This window comes from Nematolebias whitei, chromosome 1 (genome assembly GCF_014905685.2).
Source record: "Nematolebias whitei isolate Nwh7 chromosome 1, NemWhi1, whole genome shotgun sequence".
Lineage (NCBI taxonomy): Eukaryota > Metazoa > Chordata > Actinopteri > Cyprinodontiformes > Rivulidae > Nematolebias > Nematolebias whitei.
This window is the reverse complement of record NC_056498.1, coordinates 19,270,042-19,289,852: the sequence shown is the minus strand read 5'-3', so window position 1 is coordinate 19,289,852 and position 19,811 is coordinate 19,270,042. Positions and strand designations below refer to the sequence as shown.

Here is a 19,811-nt window from a genome sequence, read left to right as displayed (position 1 = left end):
CCCCCCCCCCCCCCCCCCCCAAAAAAAAAACAATACACTACAGAAATCTGTATTTAAAAAATCCTTTAAATTAATACAACTTGTATTCATAACTGGTCACAGAGTTTATTATTTTTAATCCTGTAGCATCAAGACCATAGGCGTTGCAACCATTATATGTGAAGGGGACAAATCCCCCCAACATTAAAAAAAACTTTCATTTGGACCCCCCCACTTTTACGATGAAACATTAGTTCAGTCGGCGCAGGTTCTTTCTTCGTGAACAAATCCATTCCACTTGATTAATAGAATACTCAAACCACTAAAACTCCAGTCCAGGTTTTCCTGGTTACCTCCAACTCTACACACAGCAGCCTGTTGCCACGGTCACAATATACAGTGGCCACAGAATATGGTGCAACACCTGCAGTGTTTCTATGCGTCTCCTCCTGCCTCGGCAGAAAACGCGCACAGGTGGAGGAGATGGGGACACCTCTGTGTTACTTGCATGCCAGTTTAGCGAGCTTTGTGCGGGCAGTTGTTGACCGGGGGGGTTGATCATAAACATTTATACATGTTAGGAGGAGTGAAGTGGAGCGCTACGTCTGTAGCATCTTAGCTTAGCTTTAACTGTGACGCTGTCAGACGCTGCAGGTGTAAGAGACGCTGTGTGTTCAGGTGCATTAAAGTTGAAATGTCTTTTAAACCCCACACCTTATTGTCCTCAAGTTTCATGAGAAACATCATTTAGATGAGTAAGTCCAGTGGTGATGTTTTTTTATTTCACAATAAACACAAAGAGTGCCGACCTGACGCTCTGTATTAAAATTAAAATGTCTTTAAAACCCACAGCTGAATTTACACAAACTTGGTGAGAAACATGTTTCAAATGTGTGGAATTAAAGGAAATCTAGTTGAAATGTTGCTTTTTTGTTCACTAGTGAACGCCTTTTTTTTTTTTACGCGCACACTTGCACGCACACTCATCTACACTCATCATTGTGTCCCCCCCACATTATGGATTCTTATGACGCCCTTGATCAAGACACCCTTGTGCTGTACAGACTGGCCATCCAGTCTCAGATAATTTGGTTAATCCCACGAGTGAGGAAAGCGTTTCGTACTTGTTGATGAGCGTGTCGGCCACGATTCCCAGCTGCTGCACCTGAGCGCACTCCTCCTCCGTCAGGTACTCCATGGACTGCTGGGAGTTCAGGCGGGGCCTGGCAGCACGGTACGTGTCGATCTTTCTTTTGTCCTCCCACGACTTCAGCGTGCTCTCGAACGCCTGGTGGGACAGAGACAGAGCGGTTGAATTTATCACCTCCATATGTGAAAACTACCGTACGGTGAGGCTAATTCATCCAAAGTGATTGTTTCAGTGACCAGAGGAAAAGTAAAGAGTCAGCAGAGAAACATCTCGTCTCGAGTCTCCAAACAGAATAATAATCATCCTAAAACAGAAAGCTTTTTAAAAATACTATTTATTCTATTTCCTGTTTCTTAGTGTTTATTTGTATTCATTATTTAATATTTAACAATGATATATTATTTTGTTATTTCTTTGAAAAAAACCTGGACGTACAGTGGCTCAGTTGTTGAGCGGTTGCCTCTCAGCAAGAAGGTTGCCAGATCAAATCCTGGCCAGGGGCCTTTCTGGGTGGAGTTTGCATGTTCTCTCCGTGCATGTGCGGGTTTCCTCCCACAGATCAAAAACATGCATGTTAGGCTGATTGGTGACTCTAAATTGTCTCTAGGCGTGAGTGAGAGAGTGAATGGTTGTTTGTGACAAAGTTGTTTTCATTTCATTTAAATAATAATAAAATATATATTTTTACTTGTTATTTAACTATTATCAATATTTGTCATTACTAATGAAATCATTGTTTTGTTCCTTAAAATATTACATTTTATATATTTGCTTGACTCATTTTTTTATTTTACTTTTATTAATCTATTTTCTGATTCTTTTCTGCGATCAAGCTGTAGACCAACCAAAACATATTTTTAAATACTTCTGTTATTCTAATTGTTGACGCAGAGAATTGACATAATTAAATTAAATATTTATTATTTGAATAAGGGCGTGGTGACGCCGAGGTTAGAGAAGGTGGACTTGTGATCCGAAGGTCGCCGGTTCAACTTCCTGAACTGACAACATCAAAATGTGGGTGGGAAACGTGAAGCACCTACACCTGCCTCCACTCTCATTTGCCCCACTTTGGGCCCTTGAGCAAGGCCCTTAACCCCCAACATCCGTTCCCTCGGGTGCCCTAGATAGCAGCGCTCTGCTCCACACAGAGGGCTGTGGTAGCTCAGTGGTCTGTGGTTGTGTCAGGAAGGACATCCAGCGTAAAAATAATTGCCAAGTCTTTGTGCAACTTAGTTCATTGTAGTGCAGAGTTGCATTTGGGCTTTAAAAAAAATCGTACCTGGACCGAACCTGCATCATTTTTTGTGATTACAGAACCAAACTAAAAAAATTAATAAATAAAAACCAGACATTTTATTTTTTATTAAGCTTTTACTGCTTTTGTAAGCAAATCAGTTTGACATGATTTAAAAACGTACAGTGGTCCCTCGTTTATCATGGGTGTTAGGGACCACGCCCACCCGCGATAAGTGAAAAACCGCACAGTAGGGATACAGTAGTCCAAGTTCAAGTTCAGTAAATTTTGTCCTGACATGTGCCAGGCTGTAATCACACTCACTCATCACCCGTTACTCCCAATCTCCCTCCTTAAATAAACAATTTAAATTTAAATACTGTAACATTTTAAATAAACAATCCATTGTTTATTTAAATTGTTATAGTATTTAAATTTAAATTGTAGAGAAGAGAAGTGCAGCAGGACATGAAAGGGAGGTCACACGGCTTCAGCTCTGCAGCACGGAGCAGAAATGTACTTCTTGACGAATTACACTTCAACAACTGAACATAGAAGTTCTAAAATAATTTATAAATAATTTTTAACACTTATTTGTGATTATGATGATTAACGTGACATACTTTGAATTTTAAGTTGGAAGACAAAAGTCGATCGGTGCATCTGGAGAGCAACGGGTTAACCCTTCACAAAGCTGCAGCAGGAGAAATGTTGCAGAGGAGATCAGCTGATCAGCTGCAGGAGGGAGCTTCCCTTGCACTTGTGAGCTTCACATGGTGCAAAAATCATTTAAAATGATTTATTTTAAGTAAACAACCCATGGCTCATCCAATCAGTCAATTGTGTCATGTCCAATCTTATTTTGAAAATCCACGATATAGCGAACCCGCGATAAATGAACCGCGAAGTAGCGAGGGACTACTGTATTTCAAAGATAGGAAGATATACGATTTCTTGTTTTTTAAAAAGAGTCAGCCGATTATTATAGTTATTAATGGTCGTCGACTGCGCGCATCCGCTGACGCAGTAGCTGGGTCCAGTTGAGCTTCAGGTGGGTCACTGGCAGTCATCCATCTGGACTTTTTGTACTTCTTTCAACCGGCCGGTCAGCGCGTGGTCAAACGGCCGCGAGTGGCTGGTGGTGATCCAAACTGGATCGTCAGCCGTGCACGTCTGCCGTCGCAATCAAAAACCCATCTAGCACATTATTCTGGCCCGGCCCGAAATTCAGGCTGGGCTGGGTGCGGGATTAGAAATGACAGCTTTACTGTGGTGACCCCTGTGGAAGGGAGCAGCCAAAAAGTACAAAAAATAAAAATTGTAATATTTGAATATTACTGTTATATAACAAGTGCATACTGTTTTATTATCAACTTTATTATATTTATATATAATCTTTTTTCTATTTCTATTATTCGTTTAATTACTATTGACATGATTAAAAGTTCTCGTTAATATTTAAAACAATAAAAAAAATTTAAACAAATTTATTTATAGTTTTTGTGTACGCTATTAAAACTGACATTCCATTTTCTACTTGTTTTAAAGCTTTTTTCGTTGAATCATTCGTGATCAATTTTTCAACATTTAATTTTTTACATTCTTACTTTTGCTTTATAAATCTAAAATGGCTGAATATGCTAAATGTCCCGTATGAACATAAAGCCTGCAGACATCCAGCAGGAACAGAGTGTTTGGCGCAGACGCACAGGCCAATATTTTACTGACAACGGGTCACGTTTAAGAGGATGAACCTGGTGGACCAACAGTCTTCTGTCTTGCATCAGAGCAGGGAAACCATGGAAACAAAGTGACCAAACGTGCTCGACTCAGAGCTCTCAGAGGTTTGAGCAGTGTGAAGACAGAGCAAACACGACAAGGATGGATTTGCTTCAAGAAGTCCCCATGCAGGAAGACGAGAGCAGCTTCAGCTGCAACGTTTATGAAATAAAAATAAATATTTGGAGCAGGACTCCGTTTCTCTCAGTGTTTCATCTGCAAACAGATGTTCACACACCAACAAGCAGTCTGAATAAAAAATGATTTTGTACGACGTCACACAGTAAGTAGCTCATATCTGATCTGGACCTTACCCGGTCTCTGGTGAGCATCTGAGCCCGGTTCTTGTGGACGATCTTGACGATTCCAGGAGGTTGGATCCAGGCTTCTCCGTCCACCTGCACAGGAACCCCCTCGTCCCCCAGGATGGTGATCTTCACCTGCCGGCACTGAGAGCATGCAACAAGAAGGAGACAGGATCTGTCAAACTACAATCAAGTGACCAGGGTCAGGATTGGACTAACCAAATTCAAACCAACTTCATATTCCTCCTTTAGAAGTCACCAAGGTTAAAAAATCTCAACTGAAGGTCTCTGTTAGATCTGTGCTGACCTCTGAGCATCATCAAACTGTTCTTTCCTCATTTAGTCCCTGTTTTAATGCCTGCATGTCCATGAAGATATACGTGCCTCCAACAGGAAACACTCAAGTCCCACAATTTTATTAGCAACGGGGCTTACATTGGACCTATCTCTCAGTAGTAAATATTTTCTGTTTGTAGCATTAAAGAGCAGCAGAGTCAGTCGTACGCAGGAACACGTACCTTCGAATCTCCTCATTTACAACTGAACTAAGTGATTAATGTACCTGAAATAAAATAAAAAGGAAAACGGCTTTGAACTAATTATCCCAACTGAATTTGTGATGATGCCTGATAACGACTTTTTTTATTAGACACCTCTTCACCAGCTGAGTACAACAAACGGTTCATTGCTCATTCATTACCGCTCAGCCTGCTCTGATTCAACTAATCAACTGTGCAAAAAGGCATCAATGTGTGTGTGTGTGTGTGTGTGTGTGTGTATACTGTATATATATTTATTACCTTGTAAGGTCCATTTTTCCAACACATACTACATTGTGAGGACCAGCTGCTCCTTATGGAGCCTAAAGTCCAGGCCCCATAAGAAGAGGTACCATTAGTGGGTTAGGATTAAGTATGTACTGGTAATGGTTATGGTTAGGTATGTACTGGTAATGGTTAGGGTTAGGTATGTACTGGTAATGGTTAGGGTCAGAGTTAGGCTATAGAAATGAATGAAAAAATAAATGGATGTAAATGCAAAGTCCCTGTAAAGATAGAAAGACAAATTGTGTGTGTGTGTTACCTGTGCGATGCGGTGGTGCTGCAGGTTGATGACTCTAGACATGGCCATCTGCATACTGCCAAACACTGCCACCACCTCCAGCTTCTTATCGTCAAACGACGGAGCGCCAAAGTTCTGAGGCAACAAGAAAACAAAAAAGTCAACTCAGGGCTGGACAATAATTCAATATCTATATATGTCACAATATACTTTTATTCAATAATGGTTATATGACTTTTAAGCACATTTTCAATATTTCAATAGGATTACAGCGTTTCTCTGACACATTTCTTTTTCTTTTCTTGTTCGGGTTGAAGCGGCCACTTCAGTTTCAACCCAGACAGAAAAAGCCGCGACACAACTACGTAAGCGCGTGGTGACGTAGATGTTACGCAGAGCTCGAGTCTAGAAGGCGTTAGCGGTAGCAGGCTACGCTAATCTCCAACCTGGTGCGTTAAGTTTTTGCTTTAAAATGAGTGCCCACGACCGTCAGAATGTGACTGAACAAACTTTCACAAGCGAAGAGAAAGCAGATGACATAATTGATAAGAGAGGAAAGACTAATTCGGAGGTGTGGAAGTGGTTTAGCTTTCTAAGATTTGATAAACTGCAGGTTTCAGTGTTCTGCAAAATGTGACTGAGAGTCATTCCAACACGTCTAACTTGCACTTGTGAAGAGTTTCCACTCGATAGAATATGCTGAGAGTCAGAAGATGAAGCACAATAAAAGTTTGAGCCAACGTGTCCCTGAAACATCACCCCCAGCTGTAACAAAAGAGAAACATGCAGCAAACGTTTGCTGCATGGGTTGCTGGGTTATGTTGTTGTTTAAAGTTAAAACTATTAATATTGACAAAGTTGAGAGTTTTATGATTATTTGACAATGATTTCAATTTTTTTTAAGGCTAAATTCAAATAAAAGGTGAACATGAATTTATTAGTACAGTTTGTACAGTTTTTCTGAGGCTTTTATATTGTTTATATCGATACCGAATTATATCGTTATCGACCGAAATTAAGAAATATATTGTGATAAAAGTTTTGGCCATATCGTCCAGCCCTAAGTCAACTTGATGAGCTGAAAATGTAAACAAAAGTTATGTTTTATATAAACAAGCTTTAAATTTGAGTGTGTTTTATTTAAGCTCTGGCTGAACATCTCTTACATTGTCCTCCTTGGTGCCGCCCCAGAAGTTGATCCCGCCAGCATAGCTTGGGATGTTGAGAACAGCCAGCCCCTGCAGGCTCGGCAGGGAAATGGAAACCCCGTCACACTGCGGAGGTATGAGGAAGTGATGTCAGAGATCAGCCAACACATGTTTTTATTTAAGAAGAATCCTTCAAAAACTGAGGGTCTGACCTCCAGCTGAACTCTTTGCTCCAGGTTCTTGTACGTCTTCTGGACCAGTTCTTTAGTCCCCAGAACCCCGTACCACATCATGTTCTTAGTGCGACTGCTGCAGATGGAAACAACCAATGAGATCAGATTTCCTCACTCTGCTGCTATCTTTGCTCTTCTCTCCATGTTTGTTTCGTCATTATTTCTATGGTGAACATGTTTTTGTTCCAGTACAAGCTACACATGGAGCAGCCATTCTGTGTTTGTCTGTGTCTCCTTCCTGTCCTCTCTGACCCCAGCCAGTCAAGAAAGACTGCTGCCTATCCTGAGCCAGGTTCTGCTGGAGGTTTTTCCTGTTGAAAGGGAGTTGCTTCTTTCCACTGTCACCAATAAGCTGCTCAGGATGAGAGATTGTGAGAAAGTGAAGACTCCACTCAATCTGCTGGCTTCTTATTTATATAATTCAATTAAATTCAGTTTCTTTATATAGCATCGGGCCACAAGAGGTCTGAGGGCACTGCACAAAAACATTCACATACATGAAAAAGCCAATGAGTACAGTTATCTATCTAAGGAAGCCAGCAGATTGTTTTGAATCTTCATTTGGTTGCAGTCTCCCATTCTGAGCAAGCATAAAGGCAACAGTGGAAAGGAAAAACTCCATCAGAACCAGGCTCAGGATGAGCGGCCATCTGCTTCAACTGGCTGGATTTGAGAGAACAGGAAAGAGAAATGGACACAGAATGACAGGTCCAGAATGACAGGTCCAGAATGGAGGCAAGCAGGTCCCTCACTAGGAGGAAAGACAAAAAAACATGTGTTAAGATAGAAATAATTACAAATACAAACTATTTATTTGTATTAATTTGTAATTACGGTATTCATTTGATGAAATGAAGTCAATTTGTCCTCCAGCAGCCTAAGCCTATAGCAGCATATCGAAGGTACAGCTCAGGAAACCCAAGATGACACTAATTATAGGATTTATCAAAAAGGATAGAATTAAGTCCAGTCTTAAAACTGGACAATGTGTCAGCCTCACGGACAGAAACTGGAAGTTGGTTCCACAAGAGAGGAGCCTAATAAATGAAAGCTCTTCTGCTTTTTGGAAACTCTAGGAACCACAAGTAAGCCTGCAGTCTGAGAGCGAAGTGCTCTGTTAGGAAAATATGGAACAATAAGATCTGTAATATAAGATGGAGCTAAGTTGCTGAGGGCTTTGTAGGTTAGAAGTAAGATTTTGAATTTTATTCTGAATTTGACAGGGAGCCAATGGAGATAAGCTAAAACTGGAGAGATATGATCTCTCCCACTAACTCCAGTTAAAACCCTGAAAACAGCATTTTGGATAGACCTACTCATTTTCTCTTTATAATGTATGCGAATGATTTTGTACAGTGCTCTAAGATGATGCTTGTTATATTAACAAAGTGAATTGAATTGACTTGAATCTGGCTTTAGATTCAACAGGTTACATTTTTATTGATAAGACAATGAGCAACAAAGATGCATTTAGTTAATATAGATGGTGCAAACGTTAAGTCCATGATTTTATTTCCATTTAAGGCTAAATCTTAATGTTTCTAAGCTTGAAAGAACATATGTGAAAACCCAGTCTCATCCAAGAGTTGTAATGATGTTACTCTGAGAAAATAGGGAAAAAAACCCCCAAAGAAAATAGTTTTTTTGTTTGTTTTGTTTTGAAATTAAGGTCAAAAAGTTGAAAATAAAGGCAAACTGACCAAAAATGTCAAGAAGAAAAGAGATCTTAAAAACCAAACCAGTGTTGATGCTCATGAACTCAACACTTTATAATTAAGAACAGTTCAAGAAATGAAACATCCTTTGTCTTTTAACACAAACATCTTTCGATGACAAGTAGAGTGAGACTGTTTGGTAAATATGCAGGTGAAGCTGTGAATAACGTGGTAAGTCTCAAAGTTTAAGCTGTAGTACAAGTTTCTGCAGAAATATTGAAGGGCGACAACAGAGCTATTGTCTGAAACTCCAACAAACACCAACTTTTGTCTCTAAAGCCTAAAAATAATTTTGAGACAACCCAACAAAATTCAGTCAGGTCATCTAGACATTTATTTTTTTTTTAGACGTTTTGTTCTTCATCCAAAGGACTTCATCAGTCCTTTGACGTTTTGAACCACTTTTTCTATGGCTGCCTCACAGGAGTTGATGGGGGAGAGGGCGGGTCCCAGAAACCATCTTATCACCAGCAAACTGGTTGGTCCACTGTGACTGTGCTGCTTGTGGGACTGAGGTTGTTTTCACACCAGATAGTCCGGTAGACGGTTCAGTTGGGGACCAATATTCATGACACTTTGTTTACATTTGAGCTGGTGCGTTTGCATTCACACTGCACTGTGCAGTCGAGTCAACCTGGTGAACCAACCTGTTCACCCGCTCGCCTGTGGGGGGCGCTGCACCAAAAACTAATGAAAGAAATTACACAAAAACCTCTGAAGACACTTCTTCTTCTGGAAATCAAAACAAAAACGGAGTGGCATCAAATTTTAGCAGTTTTAGGAGTTATATTTTGTCATTTTTCAAAAATGGACTTAGCATGAGCAGAAGATGAGGCAGAAGACCATGGAGAATATTGTTTTTCACACAAGGTAGCTGACGGCTCCATATAAGGTCAGAGAAATGTGTGTTTCTTTACCCTGCATTGTACTCCACTTCTTGCTTGTGGAGCGGTGTCCGGTCCGTTTGCATTCACACTGTACTCGAACCGCGCTGGAGTTCTCTTCTACCGGAATGAGACCTAGGTTTTAGCCCGGGCCAGAGTTCGCCTTTTTGTTCCATGACAGAGTTCGACAGTGCGTTCACACCTCCCCAAACGAACTGGACTTTCTAGGAAAACGAGCTAGAGTTGGATTAAAGCGGACTAAACAGGGCTGGTGTGAATGCACCCCGAGTTTGTTGTGGCTCCTCAGACTGATGAAGTCCTTTGGATGAAGGACGAAACATCTCAATAATAAAATAAATCGTCCAGAGGACCTGACTGAACTTTGCTGGATTTTTTTACCTGGATTATTGGAGTATGAACTTTGACATTTGGGACCTAGTTTTGAAACAATCAAAAGCAGATGTTTTGATGTAAAAACTACATGAGAAATGTAAAAATTGTGGGGGTAAGAAGAGTTTGAAATTCTTTGGAATGATTACAGTTTCTAAGTTACTTTGTGTAACGAGTCAAAAAAGAAGATGTCGGCGACACGTTGGGTTGCATTTTAGCTGGGCTCCCACCAAGGGTTGGCGTTGTCATGTGACTGACTCAGCAGAGCTGAAATATGGCATCGAAATTGAAGAAATTTAAGACTATGGGTTCGGTGGCCACTGGACCCGACACAGTTTGAGGTAAAATCTTCAGAAATCATAAAACTTTACCAGCAACTGCATAAAAACACAGAGGAACTCTATGTTAACATATTTTCTGTCATACCTGCACTTCTTGGGGTGCTCATCTCTCTTGTTATTGAACTCGAGGGAGATTTTTGCGTCCAGGCCGATGCCGAAGTAGTTATTCATCACACACTTCTCTGTACATTGTCTACAGACGCACATGGACAGTTTATTAGTGTGGTGATTCACATGCGCACAGCAGAGTCATGAAGGAACACACTTACACTGAGTCCTCGCTGAAAGAGACAGTGTTAAGACTCTCTGGTTTCTCTAAGACGATGGGGGACGTGGGACTCAGACCTCCTGGACCTGAAGAGTCAGCAAATTCATGAAAACACCTCCGTTTTTATTATTTGCAGAATTAAATTTCAGATGATACTTACGTGGCTCTGCATCCTTCAGCTCATCACTGTTCTCCCTTTTAATGGAGGACGATGATGGCATCCTCTGGACCAGCGTGTGTCGGTTCTGCTCGTCCACCACTGGAACAACACCTAAGTCAGTGAAGTGAACGCTCGTACTCGTACGCAGAAGAAAGCTGAAGACTCCTGCTGGATGTGCTGTTACCTTTCTCTGCCTGTTCAATGATCTGCCTCAGAGCTTTCTTCAGGCTGTTGGCCCTGAGCATCAGCTGCTCCTTGGATCGATACGGTTTGCCTTCTGACCCTGACTCGCCACCACTTTCACCGGGACTCGAGCCCTCCTGGCTTGGAGATGAACCTGCTGGTACCACCTGGACAAAAACACAGAACAGAGGGTCTTTTCAGCTGAGACATCTACAGAGTCGTCTCCTTGACGTTCTAGTGGTTTGGTGCCTTCCAGCAGAAAACCTGAATAACTCTGAGCAGTTTTCTAGGCCCTACTGATGAAAAGCATCCTTCAGCATGGAGCTGCCACCACCGTGCTTGACTGAGGACAGAGTGTCCTCAGTATGACAAGAGGTTTGCACAAGATGTTGGACAGAGGGTTAAGTTGTAGTCTGACAAGAGAACAAAATGGGAAAAGGGGGATTTTCAATATGAATTTGAACAGATTTCAAACTGTCTGCCTTAGTTTGTCTCTTTAAACAATGTTGATTTAGTCCTGGTCTTTCTTCCTTGAAGCCCAGTTCTGTGCAGCTCCTAATGCTCCAATGGACAAATACCCCCAGCTCTGCAGAGCTCCAGCAGGGTTAGATTTAGCTTCCTGGTTACTTCTCTGATAACCCTCGTCCCACTTTGCTCAGTCCATGTGTCATAATCTTTCTTTATATGACCCACCACAGTGACAGGCAGAGGATTGTTCGTTGTGCTGTTGATTCTGGGGGCTGTCAGAACATGTTTATATATACTGAGATTATCTGACACCTAGACTTTTTAAAGAACTATGTGGCTTTAAGATAACGATTGGGGCTTCAACATAAACGGGGGCAGGGGGTATATGCATGCAACTCTCCAGAATTATTTAAAACAATATTTATTTCCCCAAACTGACTTTATTAAGTTAAGGAATGTCATTATTTACAATCAAATGTAGAATCCAGGCAGAACGGTGGATCAGTTGATAGAGCTGCTGCCTCTCAGCGAGAAGGTCGCCGAATTGAATGCTGGTTGGGGGCCTTTCTGGGTGGAGTTTGCATGTTCTCTCCGTGCATGTGTGGGTTTTCTCTGAGCCTGTGGTTTCCTCCCATAGACTAAAAACTAGGGATGGGGCCGATCCGATCCAGTATCGGTATCGGCCTCCGATACCAGCATAATTTACGTATCGGATTTTTCCGATCCACCTGCCGATATTTCTGATCCATGATGTATGTTGGCTTTAAACTATGGAATGGATTTTCTGAATGGCGGCGTGTCTCGTGAGCCCAGAATAATAAGACCCGCCTCATATTCAGGAAATCCAGTTCATAGTTTGCAGCCAGCTACAACGTGAGGACTGAGTTAGCAGCACTGTGGCTAACAGCTAACCAACTTTTCATCTAAACATGTCCGCTGTGTGGAAGTATTTTACACTAGAAACACACAAAACAAGACAGCAACGTGCAATGTCTGCAGATCCATAGCACCACATTAAACCGCGGTAAAGTTAGTTTTACGATGGACATTCGAGCTCCGTGGCTTCAGCGGGGTGCTACTCTTTGGTCAAACCAAAAGAGGCGACTCGACCCCGGCCAGCCGCGTCCAATCTGCCCTGCTCAGTCTGCCCGTCTCTGAGGAGGGACAGACTGAGCGCGGCTGCCCCAAATCAGGCTGCCTGCTTTGGATTGAACAAGAAGAAGACGTCACTGAAACCACGGAGCTCAAATGTTTACAGAGAAGTTGCTAAACTTCATCATGATTAATGACCAACCACTATCAGTTGTAGAAAACGAAGGATTTCTCAACTTGATAATTGCAGCCAAGATATAGTTTACCCTCCAGGAGATATTTATCAGTACAACAGTAGACAATCATAAAAAACATGTGATTTGAAAATTATATTAAAAACAAAAACAGCTACATTATAAAGTGATGTAAAATACTAAAAACAGGAACATGTCTGTTGGTTTATGCCTTGAACTTAGCAGATGTTTGAAGCCAGTTAACTTTTTATTTTATTTAATTCATTTATTCATTCATTTAAAAGAAACAAAATTTTAAAAAAAAATCATCAAAAAGAAAACAATGAATGAAAAGAGTGCAGACAGAAGAAAAATTATTCTTATATCTGCCCCTTATGTAAAAAAATAAAATAAAATAACTAAACAATCACTTAAATTAATCACTTTAATATCCACTTTAAAGCTAGGAATAAAAAGAAACATGTTTTGTGTTAGCAGAATTTAATTCTAACTTTGAAACTTATCCAACATTAATAAAACTTACCCCAAGTTGCCTTTTTGGACATGCATCATATATTTGTACAAATTGTGTTTGAGAGGAGATTATTACAGCCTCATATAAAATCAATGATGATCATGATATCAGAACTGGATCGGTATCGGCCGATATTTAGATTTAGGTATCGGGATCGGAAGTAAAAAAAAGTGGATTGGTGCATCCCTACTAAAAACATGCATGTTAGACTGATTGGTAACTCTAAATTGTCCTTAGCTGTGAGTGAGAGAGTGAATGTTTGTCTCGTTTGTCTCTGTGTCCCTGTGATGGACTAGAGACATGTCCAGGCTGTCCCCTGTCTCTTGCACAGTGACTGCTGGATATGGGCACCATGACCCAGACAGGAAGAAGAGGGTAAAGAAAAAACGTATTTACATATTAATCACATGTAAAGCCACAGATGTTACCCTCGTTTGAAGATCTATTCCATTTAATGAGTGGAGCAGCATTAGAACCACGTCTGTTTTAACTTCCTGCTTTCGAGCTGAAACTCCTCACCTCCTTGACAATAAGAGGCTGCATTTAAAATTAATTTACAGGCAAAGCTGCTGCAGGAGGAGGGTGTTTTGCAGTGTGAGTTTCAGTGAAGAAGAGCCTAAAATTGTGCTGACATTTCCAGGGTTCTGCTGTTTATTTTCCAGCATCTAAATTAATTTGCAGATAAGAAAAAAAAAAAAAACTTAACAGGGAGTAGAGATGCTAAAATTATATGTTGTTGAGGCCATGAGGAAGCTAAACCCACTGCTTTTAATACAGTCCTAGTATTATAACCCAGAGCTTAGAAAGGACAACAATAACAATGTGTGGGTGTTGGGGGGGGGGGGGGGGGGCATCTTCTTCCAAACAGTTATTGGCAAAATCAAGTGAGTGTACTGGACAATTTTCAAACAATTAACATCTTACCTGTTGCAGATACTTGAGTTAACTCAGTTTAATTCTGACTGAACTGTTGAGCTAACGGCTAGTCCGAGTGGAGCTGAGACCAAAGCAGATAGCTGATATGTGCCATTTTTAATATAAAGATCTTACAGAGGTATGCAGATGTTTTAACATCCTTTACAGGACTTTAAATTTCAAATTACACAAGTATTTAAAGCAAACTCTACAGTTATTTGCAAGCAGCAGCAGCTGCTAGCCTTAGCACTTCTGGTAGGAGTATAATAATGTTTCTGTCAGAATAACTGTGAAATGTGAAACTGATAGTATAAAAGTCTGTAAAATGGTGCTTGCATTAACCTCTGAAGTAACTGACTGTCTTTCTTTTAAAATGGCAGGAATCCACTTTGATTATTTCTAGGGATGAACGATATCGGCATGGTATCGGCCGATATTAACGTTAAATTTCAATATCGGACATCGGCCATTCCATTAAAATAACTAGTCGATATAAAAGGCGCTGTTTTTGCCTGCATTGGCAGTGCAACGCGAAGACATCACGTGCACCTACCCGATCTCACGGCGGAGGAAAATTCAAAATGTCTGCGGTGTGGAAGTTTTATTTTACGTTTGTGAGGATGTCAGATTCCCAAGATTTATGGAATACGTTGAGCCTCGCTACATCGCCCCCTCTGAGATATTTTTCCGACGTAACGTTACCCGAATTACAAGCCGTCATTTCCGACATCATTGTGAAGCTAATAGCCAATAGCATGACTTGTTGGGTGAGTTTTACCACAGACATTTGGACGTCACGTGTTAGCCCCGTTAGCATGATTAGCCTTACTGCACAATGGACAGACAAAAACTTTGAACTTAAAAAGTCTGTCCTTCATGCACAAGAGAGCAGAGGATCCCACACTGCAGCTAGGAACCTGGAACAAGCCTCCACAAGTGAGACAGCATCACAGCTGACTAATGCTAATAAATAACATTTAACACTTTTCATTAATATAAGTTAAGTGCTATGCATATCATTTGGTTGTTACTGAATATATGACACCAGCTCTTACAGCTGTTGCACAATTTTTGTAGCAAATAAGCCTAAATAAGAGGGCTATGTTCTGACAAAGGAAAGTATATAAAATATCGGCATATCGGATATCGGCAAAAAATCCAATATCCTGCAGCCCTAGTTATTTCTCACCTGACTGTTGAGGTAATGGCTAGTCTGAGTAGGATCATGAACATTCTTTCTCCAAACAGGTCATTCAAAGAGCCATCTACAACAGGTAGGATATTCATTAATTATAACAAAACACCACAAATCTGATTTGTTGTTGTCTGAATTCCAGTAATGAAAAATTCTGATAAATAAATACAGAACAGCAGGACAACATATTCATGCATAATCCTGGGGCCACTTATTATTTTATTTATTTTTACAGTTTAAGGTGATTTTAATTTACACAAACTGTTTAGCTTAAACTTTTTTTTAATCCTGATTTTAAAGTGTCTGCAGTATTTTCCTGCTCATCCCTCAGATTCATTTAAAAGCTCTGTAGATGTTTCCTGATTCCCGGGTGAGGATCAAACATTACAGATAAAAATGTACTTCCAGTAAACGTTCAACTTCTATTTTCGAGCAAAACTCTTAGACCGTTTTTATTAATTATTTACAACAATCAAGTGAGAGTGCTCTGCTTCTTCTGAAGACAACCTCCTGATAACACCTGATGCTGACATTTACCTGAGCCTCTGCCTCCTCACTCAAGGCCTTGACCAGGGAGTCCAGTTTCTCATTCAGCAGAGCACACTGGGAGAGGAGACAGAGAAAGAGATACTTTCATTGTTTGTATCGACTCCTCTGGCCAACTGAGAATCACGTGAACAGAGTGTAAATTTTATGACAAGAGCCACACAGAACATCTAAAATCCAAAATCAAACCTTGATAAACTTTTACTACGAATTAAAAAAAACTTGAGTCAGATGAAAAAAACAAAAAAAAAACAAATTGAATTTGTCACTTTCAGACTGTCATGAGAAAAACAACAAAATAAATCCAGTATGGGTCGTATTTGCCTGCCGTGTGAACGTAGCTTAATTTGGACCAAACTGATGAGCCAATGGCTAGTCTGAGCAGGGCTGTGACTAAAGTGGATTGCTGTCGTCTTAAAACAATTCCAATATCAATCAGTTTTGAGCTGTTCATGCAAATCTGATTGTTTTATACACATTTACACCACCATTCATTTTACATTACACTTATTTCTGCAGGAAGTGCTACAGCTAGCTGCTCCTGCCATTTGTACATACCATATTTTCCGGACTATAAGTCTTTGTTTTTTTCATAGTTTGGTATGTCCTGCAACGTATAGTCCGAAGCGACTTATTTATGTTTTTTTTCTTCTCCCTATTCAGAATCAGAATAAGCTTTATAATCATAGCACTGAGATACAACGAGAACACGTACGTACAGTCGTCCGAAAGATGGACGTAGTGCACAAAGCTGCTGCTAATTAGCGCGGCCCTCTTATTCTTACTCAGAATAATATTTTTGCTTAGATGAGAAAAGGTAAGACACAATTTTTGACTGACATGTTAAATGTTCATTCGTGTTGACATGAACCAAACCGAACATGAAGTGCTCCGGCTGTGGAGGAACGCTGCAGAGCCCGCGGATCCTGACGCGAGCTCCACAGCGCTCCCTTGCCTGCACCTTGCCGCCTTCCGGGGCTGCGGACCATGTGCCTCGCTGCGCCCTTCCTCCCCGTTCCGGCGGTGGATGGATGGGGCATGGCTGCCGACTGGGACAGACTGTTCTCAGTGCACCGCGCCGCCCAGGCAAAATGATGCTGTTTTGACCATTAAAGTGTATTTATTATTTATTAAGGAAAAGTTCAACTGAGACACAACTTTACTATAATGTCGAGCAAACAAATAATTGCTTTTAAGTGTTATTCTTCTTAAATTTTGAAGAGCTGCAACAGCGAGTTCTCTCGTGCGCACCCCTACGGCCGCCAATCTATTTTTGGCACAACACCGGCCCACGTTTCCCTGGGGTCAGTGGTGACCAACAATAAAAGCGATTTCTACTCCGAAGCTACTCGTATATGTTTTTTCCTCTTCATGAGGCATTTTTTGACTGATGCAACCTTTACTCCAGAGCAACGTATAGTGCGGAAGATACGGTAACTGTAGAATTCTACGTAAATAGCTACGTTATACTCAACTAGATGTGGGCAACATTTTTTTTTCCCCGAAAGGGCCACATCAAGACATTTAAAGCAAACAAATGGCCACATGGAAAATTGGAAAATACATTTTCTTTATGACAGATCATCTAGAAGAACGTTTTAAGGCTTTTTGTTGTAGCAAAGTTAGCATGCTTTACAAAAACTTGTCTTTCCAATAACCTTTCGGAATATAAGACATATTGTAAACTGGCTCCTGTGACATTAAATTAAACACATTAGCTTAACAAGTTATACATGTTAGCAGAAATATGCAAAACAAACACCATATTTTTCGGACTATAAGGCGCACCGGATTAAATATATAATAATAATATATAATAAGGCGCAATAAGCAAAACAAGTTCATATTGATAGATTTTTGAGCGCAGTGTACCACATAAAATCAATTCGAGGTCAGTAAGCTCAACCAGAATGAATACATAAGGCGCACCGGATTAAAAGGCTCACTGTCAATTTTTGAAAAAAAATATATATATATTTTAAGTGCACCTTATAATCTGATAAATACAGTATATATTTGTTTCTAAGCATTTATGGTTCCATCTAGTTCTGGAAAGACAATGACTTAAAAATGTTTAAAAAAAAACAACAAAATTCATGCTCAGTCGTCCAGGTAACAAATCCAATAATGCTCAGTCAGGTCATCTGGGCAGTTTCTTTTTTTTTGTAGAGACGTTTCGCCCTCTATCCGGAGGGCTTCATCAGTCTGAGGAGTTCCAGTAAACTATTTCTTCACCGAGCAGTAAACTCCTTAAGTGGACCAACCAGTTAGCTGGAGCTGGTTTCTGGGGGCTGTCCTGTCCCCCATCAACTCCTCCCAGGCAGGCAGCCTCAGTCAAAGTGGTTCAAGGCAACAAAGTTCATGCTCAATCATCCAGGTACCAAATCCAATAATGCTCAGTCGGGTCATCTGGGTGGGGAAACAGTTTACTTGGAACTGCTCAGACTGATGAAGCCCTCTGGATAGAGGGCGAAACGTCTCTACAAAAAAAAGAAACTGTTCAGATGACCTGACTGAGCATTATTGGATGTTTTTTTTTAAGTTTTGAGTAAGATTTTTAATTTAAATTTGCTTAAGTTTTGTTTATAAAGTGTTTTTTAAATCAATCTTTTCTTAAGTTGTTTTCTTTTGAACTAAGTTTATTGGGGGCCTGAAGGAGATTGTCCAAGGGCCACTTTTGGCCCTCGGGCCTTAAGCTGCCCACGTCTGTGCTAAACTGACAGCAACATAAAGGTTTATAAAGGTTTAATAATAATAATAATAATAATAATAATAATAATAATAATAATAATAAATTTTATAAAGGTATAAAGGTTTAGAAAATATGTTGGCATAAGATGCTCAGCTCGTGAGTCGGGTCCTAATTTAACTATTTTTCCTCCAAAAGAAGATTGTTTAAAGATCTATCTACAACATAGGATATTTATTGTTCATTATGTATCAATATTTATCTATTCATTGATCAAACTCAGCCTTACATTTAAAACTAGAAAAAAACCCTGAAGTTAATGATCAAGAGATACCTTAGACGAGTTCAAATTACCGAAGGAGAAAAAACCTGAAGTTTGTTCTGAAGTGCGTCAGTCCCTCGTTGCTCCTCGTGTTCAACGTGTTATATGTTCGATTCAAATCATCTCAAAAAGCTACAGCAGAGAGGGGGGTGGTGAAACTCTGCTTTGTGCTAAACCGTGCACGCACACTATTTTTAACACACACCTCCACCTGCCCACTGGTTACGCAACACACACGCTGACCTGTTTTACCTTCTTGGCCATGGCGTCGGCCTCCTCCTTGTTCTCCGTGGCTCTCTCGTATGCCTTCCCCACCTCCGCCACAAAGTCGTTCACGGTCCCACACAGAAACCTGCCAACAGGATGAGAGTTCACGAGATTAACGCCACGATTTCATCGGATGATTTGGGCTTTTTATGTTTAACAGCTGGGTGATTCACACACACATGCAGGTGCTTCAGTGCTACCTGCCTGTCAGTGCCCCCGCCCCCCACTCAGTTGGTGTTTCCTTCCAGCTGCTACATTACAGCTGAGTGAGTCAGCGGCGAGGCTGCTCCAGACTCACACTGTTCTCTGTATTACATCATCTTAGATGATTAGAGCTGCAGGAACTCTCACTTTTTTATGTTTAAAAGCAGCATCCTGCTGAGCAGCTCACTCCAGAAAAATAAAGGTTTTACCCCCATTTAGATTTATCTGTACTTCAACAACTTTTTTTAAAGTAATAGGTGGTCGCAGACAAACGAAAGCTGGAGCTGGGCTTTACTCCTCTAATTTTCCTGTCAGTGTGAACACGTTTAGTCAGCAAAAAGTCTTTGTTTAAATAAAACCATTCAGAGTCTGACAGCAGCTGTCCTGCTGCTGAGATATCCTCAGAAAATCAAACAAGAAAGTGATTTCCAGGAGCCAAACTCAAACCATGTTCACACTGGCGGAGGTTCGTGAGATACACACTTATCTCTAAACAATCAGCGTTGTTAAACATTTATAATGATGTCCTGATGCATGCTCAATAATCCAGGTAGACAAATCTAACAAGGTT

At 40.6% G+C, this 19,811-nt stretch overlaps 1 protein-coding gene across 1 annotated transcript in view; it reads right to left on the bottom strand.

Moving 5' to 3' along the window:
* Positions 1 to 19,811, bottom strand: part of si:dkey-172j4.3 (diacylglycerol kinase eta) — a gene marked incomplete in the record, with an annotated part of 132,856 nt that overhangs the window by 4,583 nt on the left and 108,462 nt on the right. The window contains 11 exon segments of the mRNA XM_037688341.1: positions 1,104 to 1,267; positions 4,460 to 4,594; positions 5,534 to 5,647; positions 6,679 to 6,786; positions 6,873 to 6,969; positions 10,309 to 10,416; positions 10,493 to 10,577; positions 10,652 to 10,750; positions 10,836 to 11,001; positions 15,750 to 15,815; positions 19,022 to 19,121. Of these exon segments, the coding sequence (XP_037544269.1) occupies positions 1,104 to 1,267; positions 4,460 to 4,594; positions 5,534 to 5,647; positions 6,679 to 6,786; positions 6,873 to 6,969; positions 10,309 to 10,416; positions 10,493 to 10,577; positions 10,652 to 10,750; positions 10,836 to 11,001; positions 15,750 to 15,815; positions 19,022 to 19,121 (1,242 nt within the window).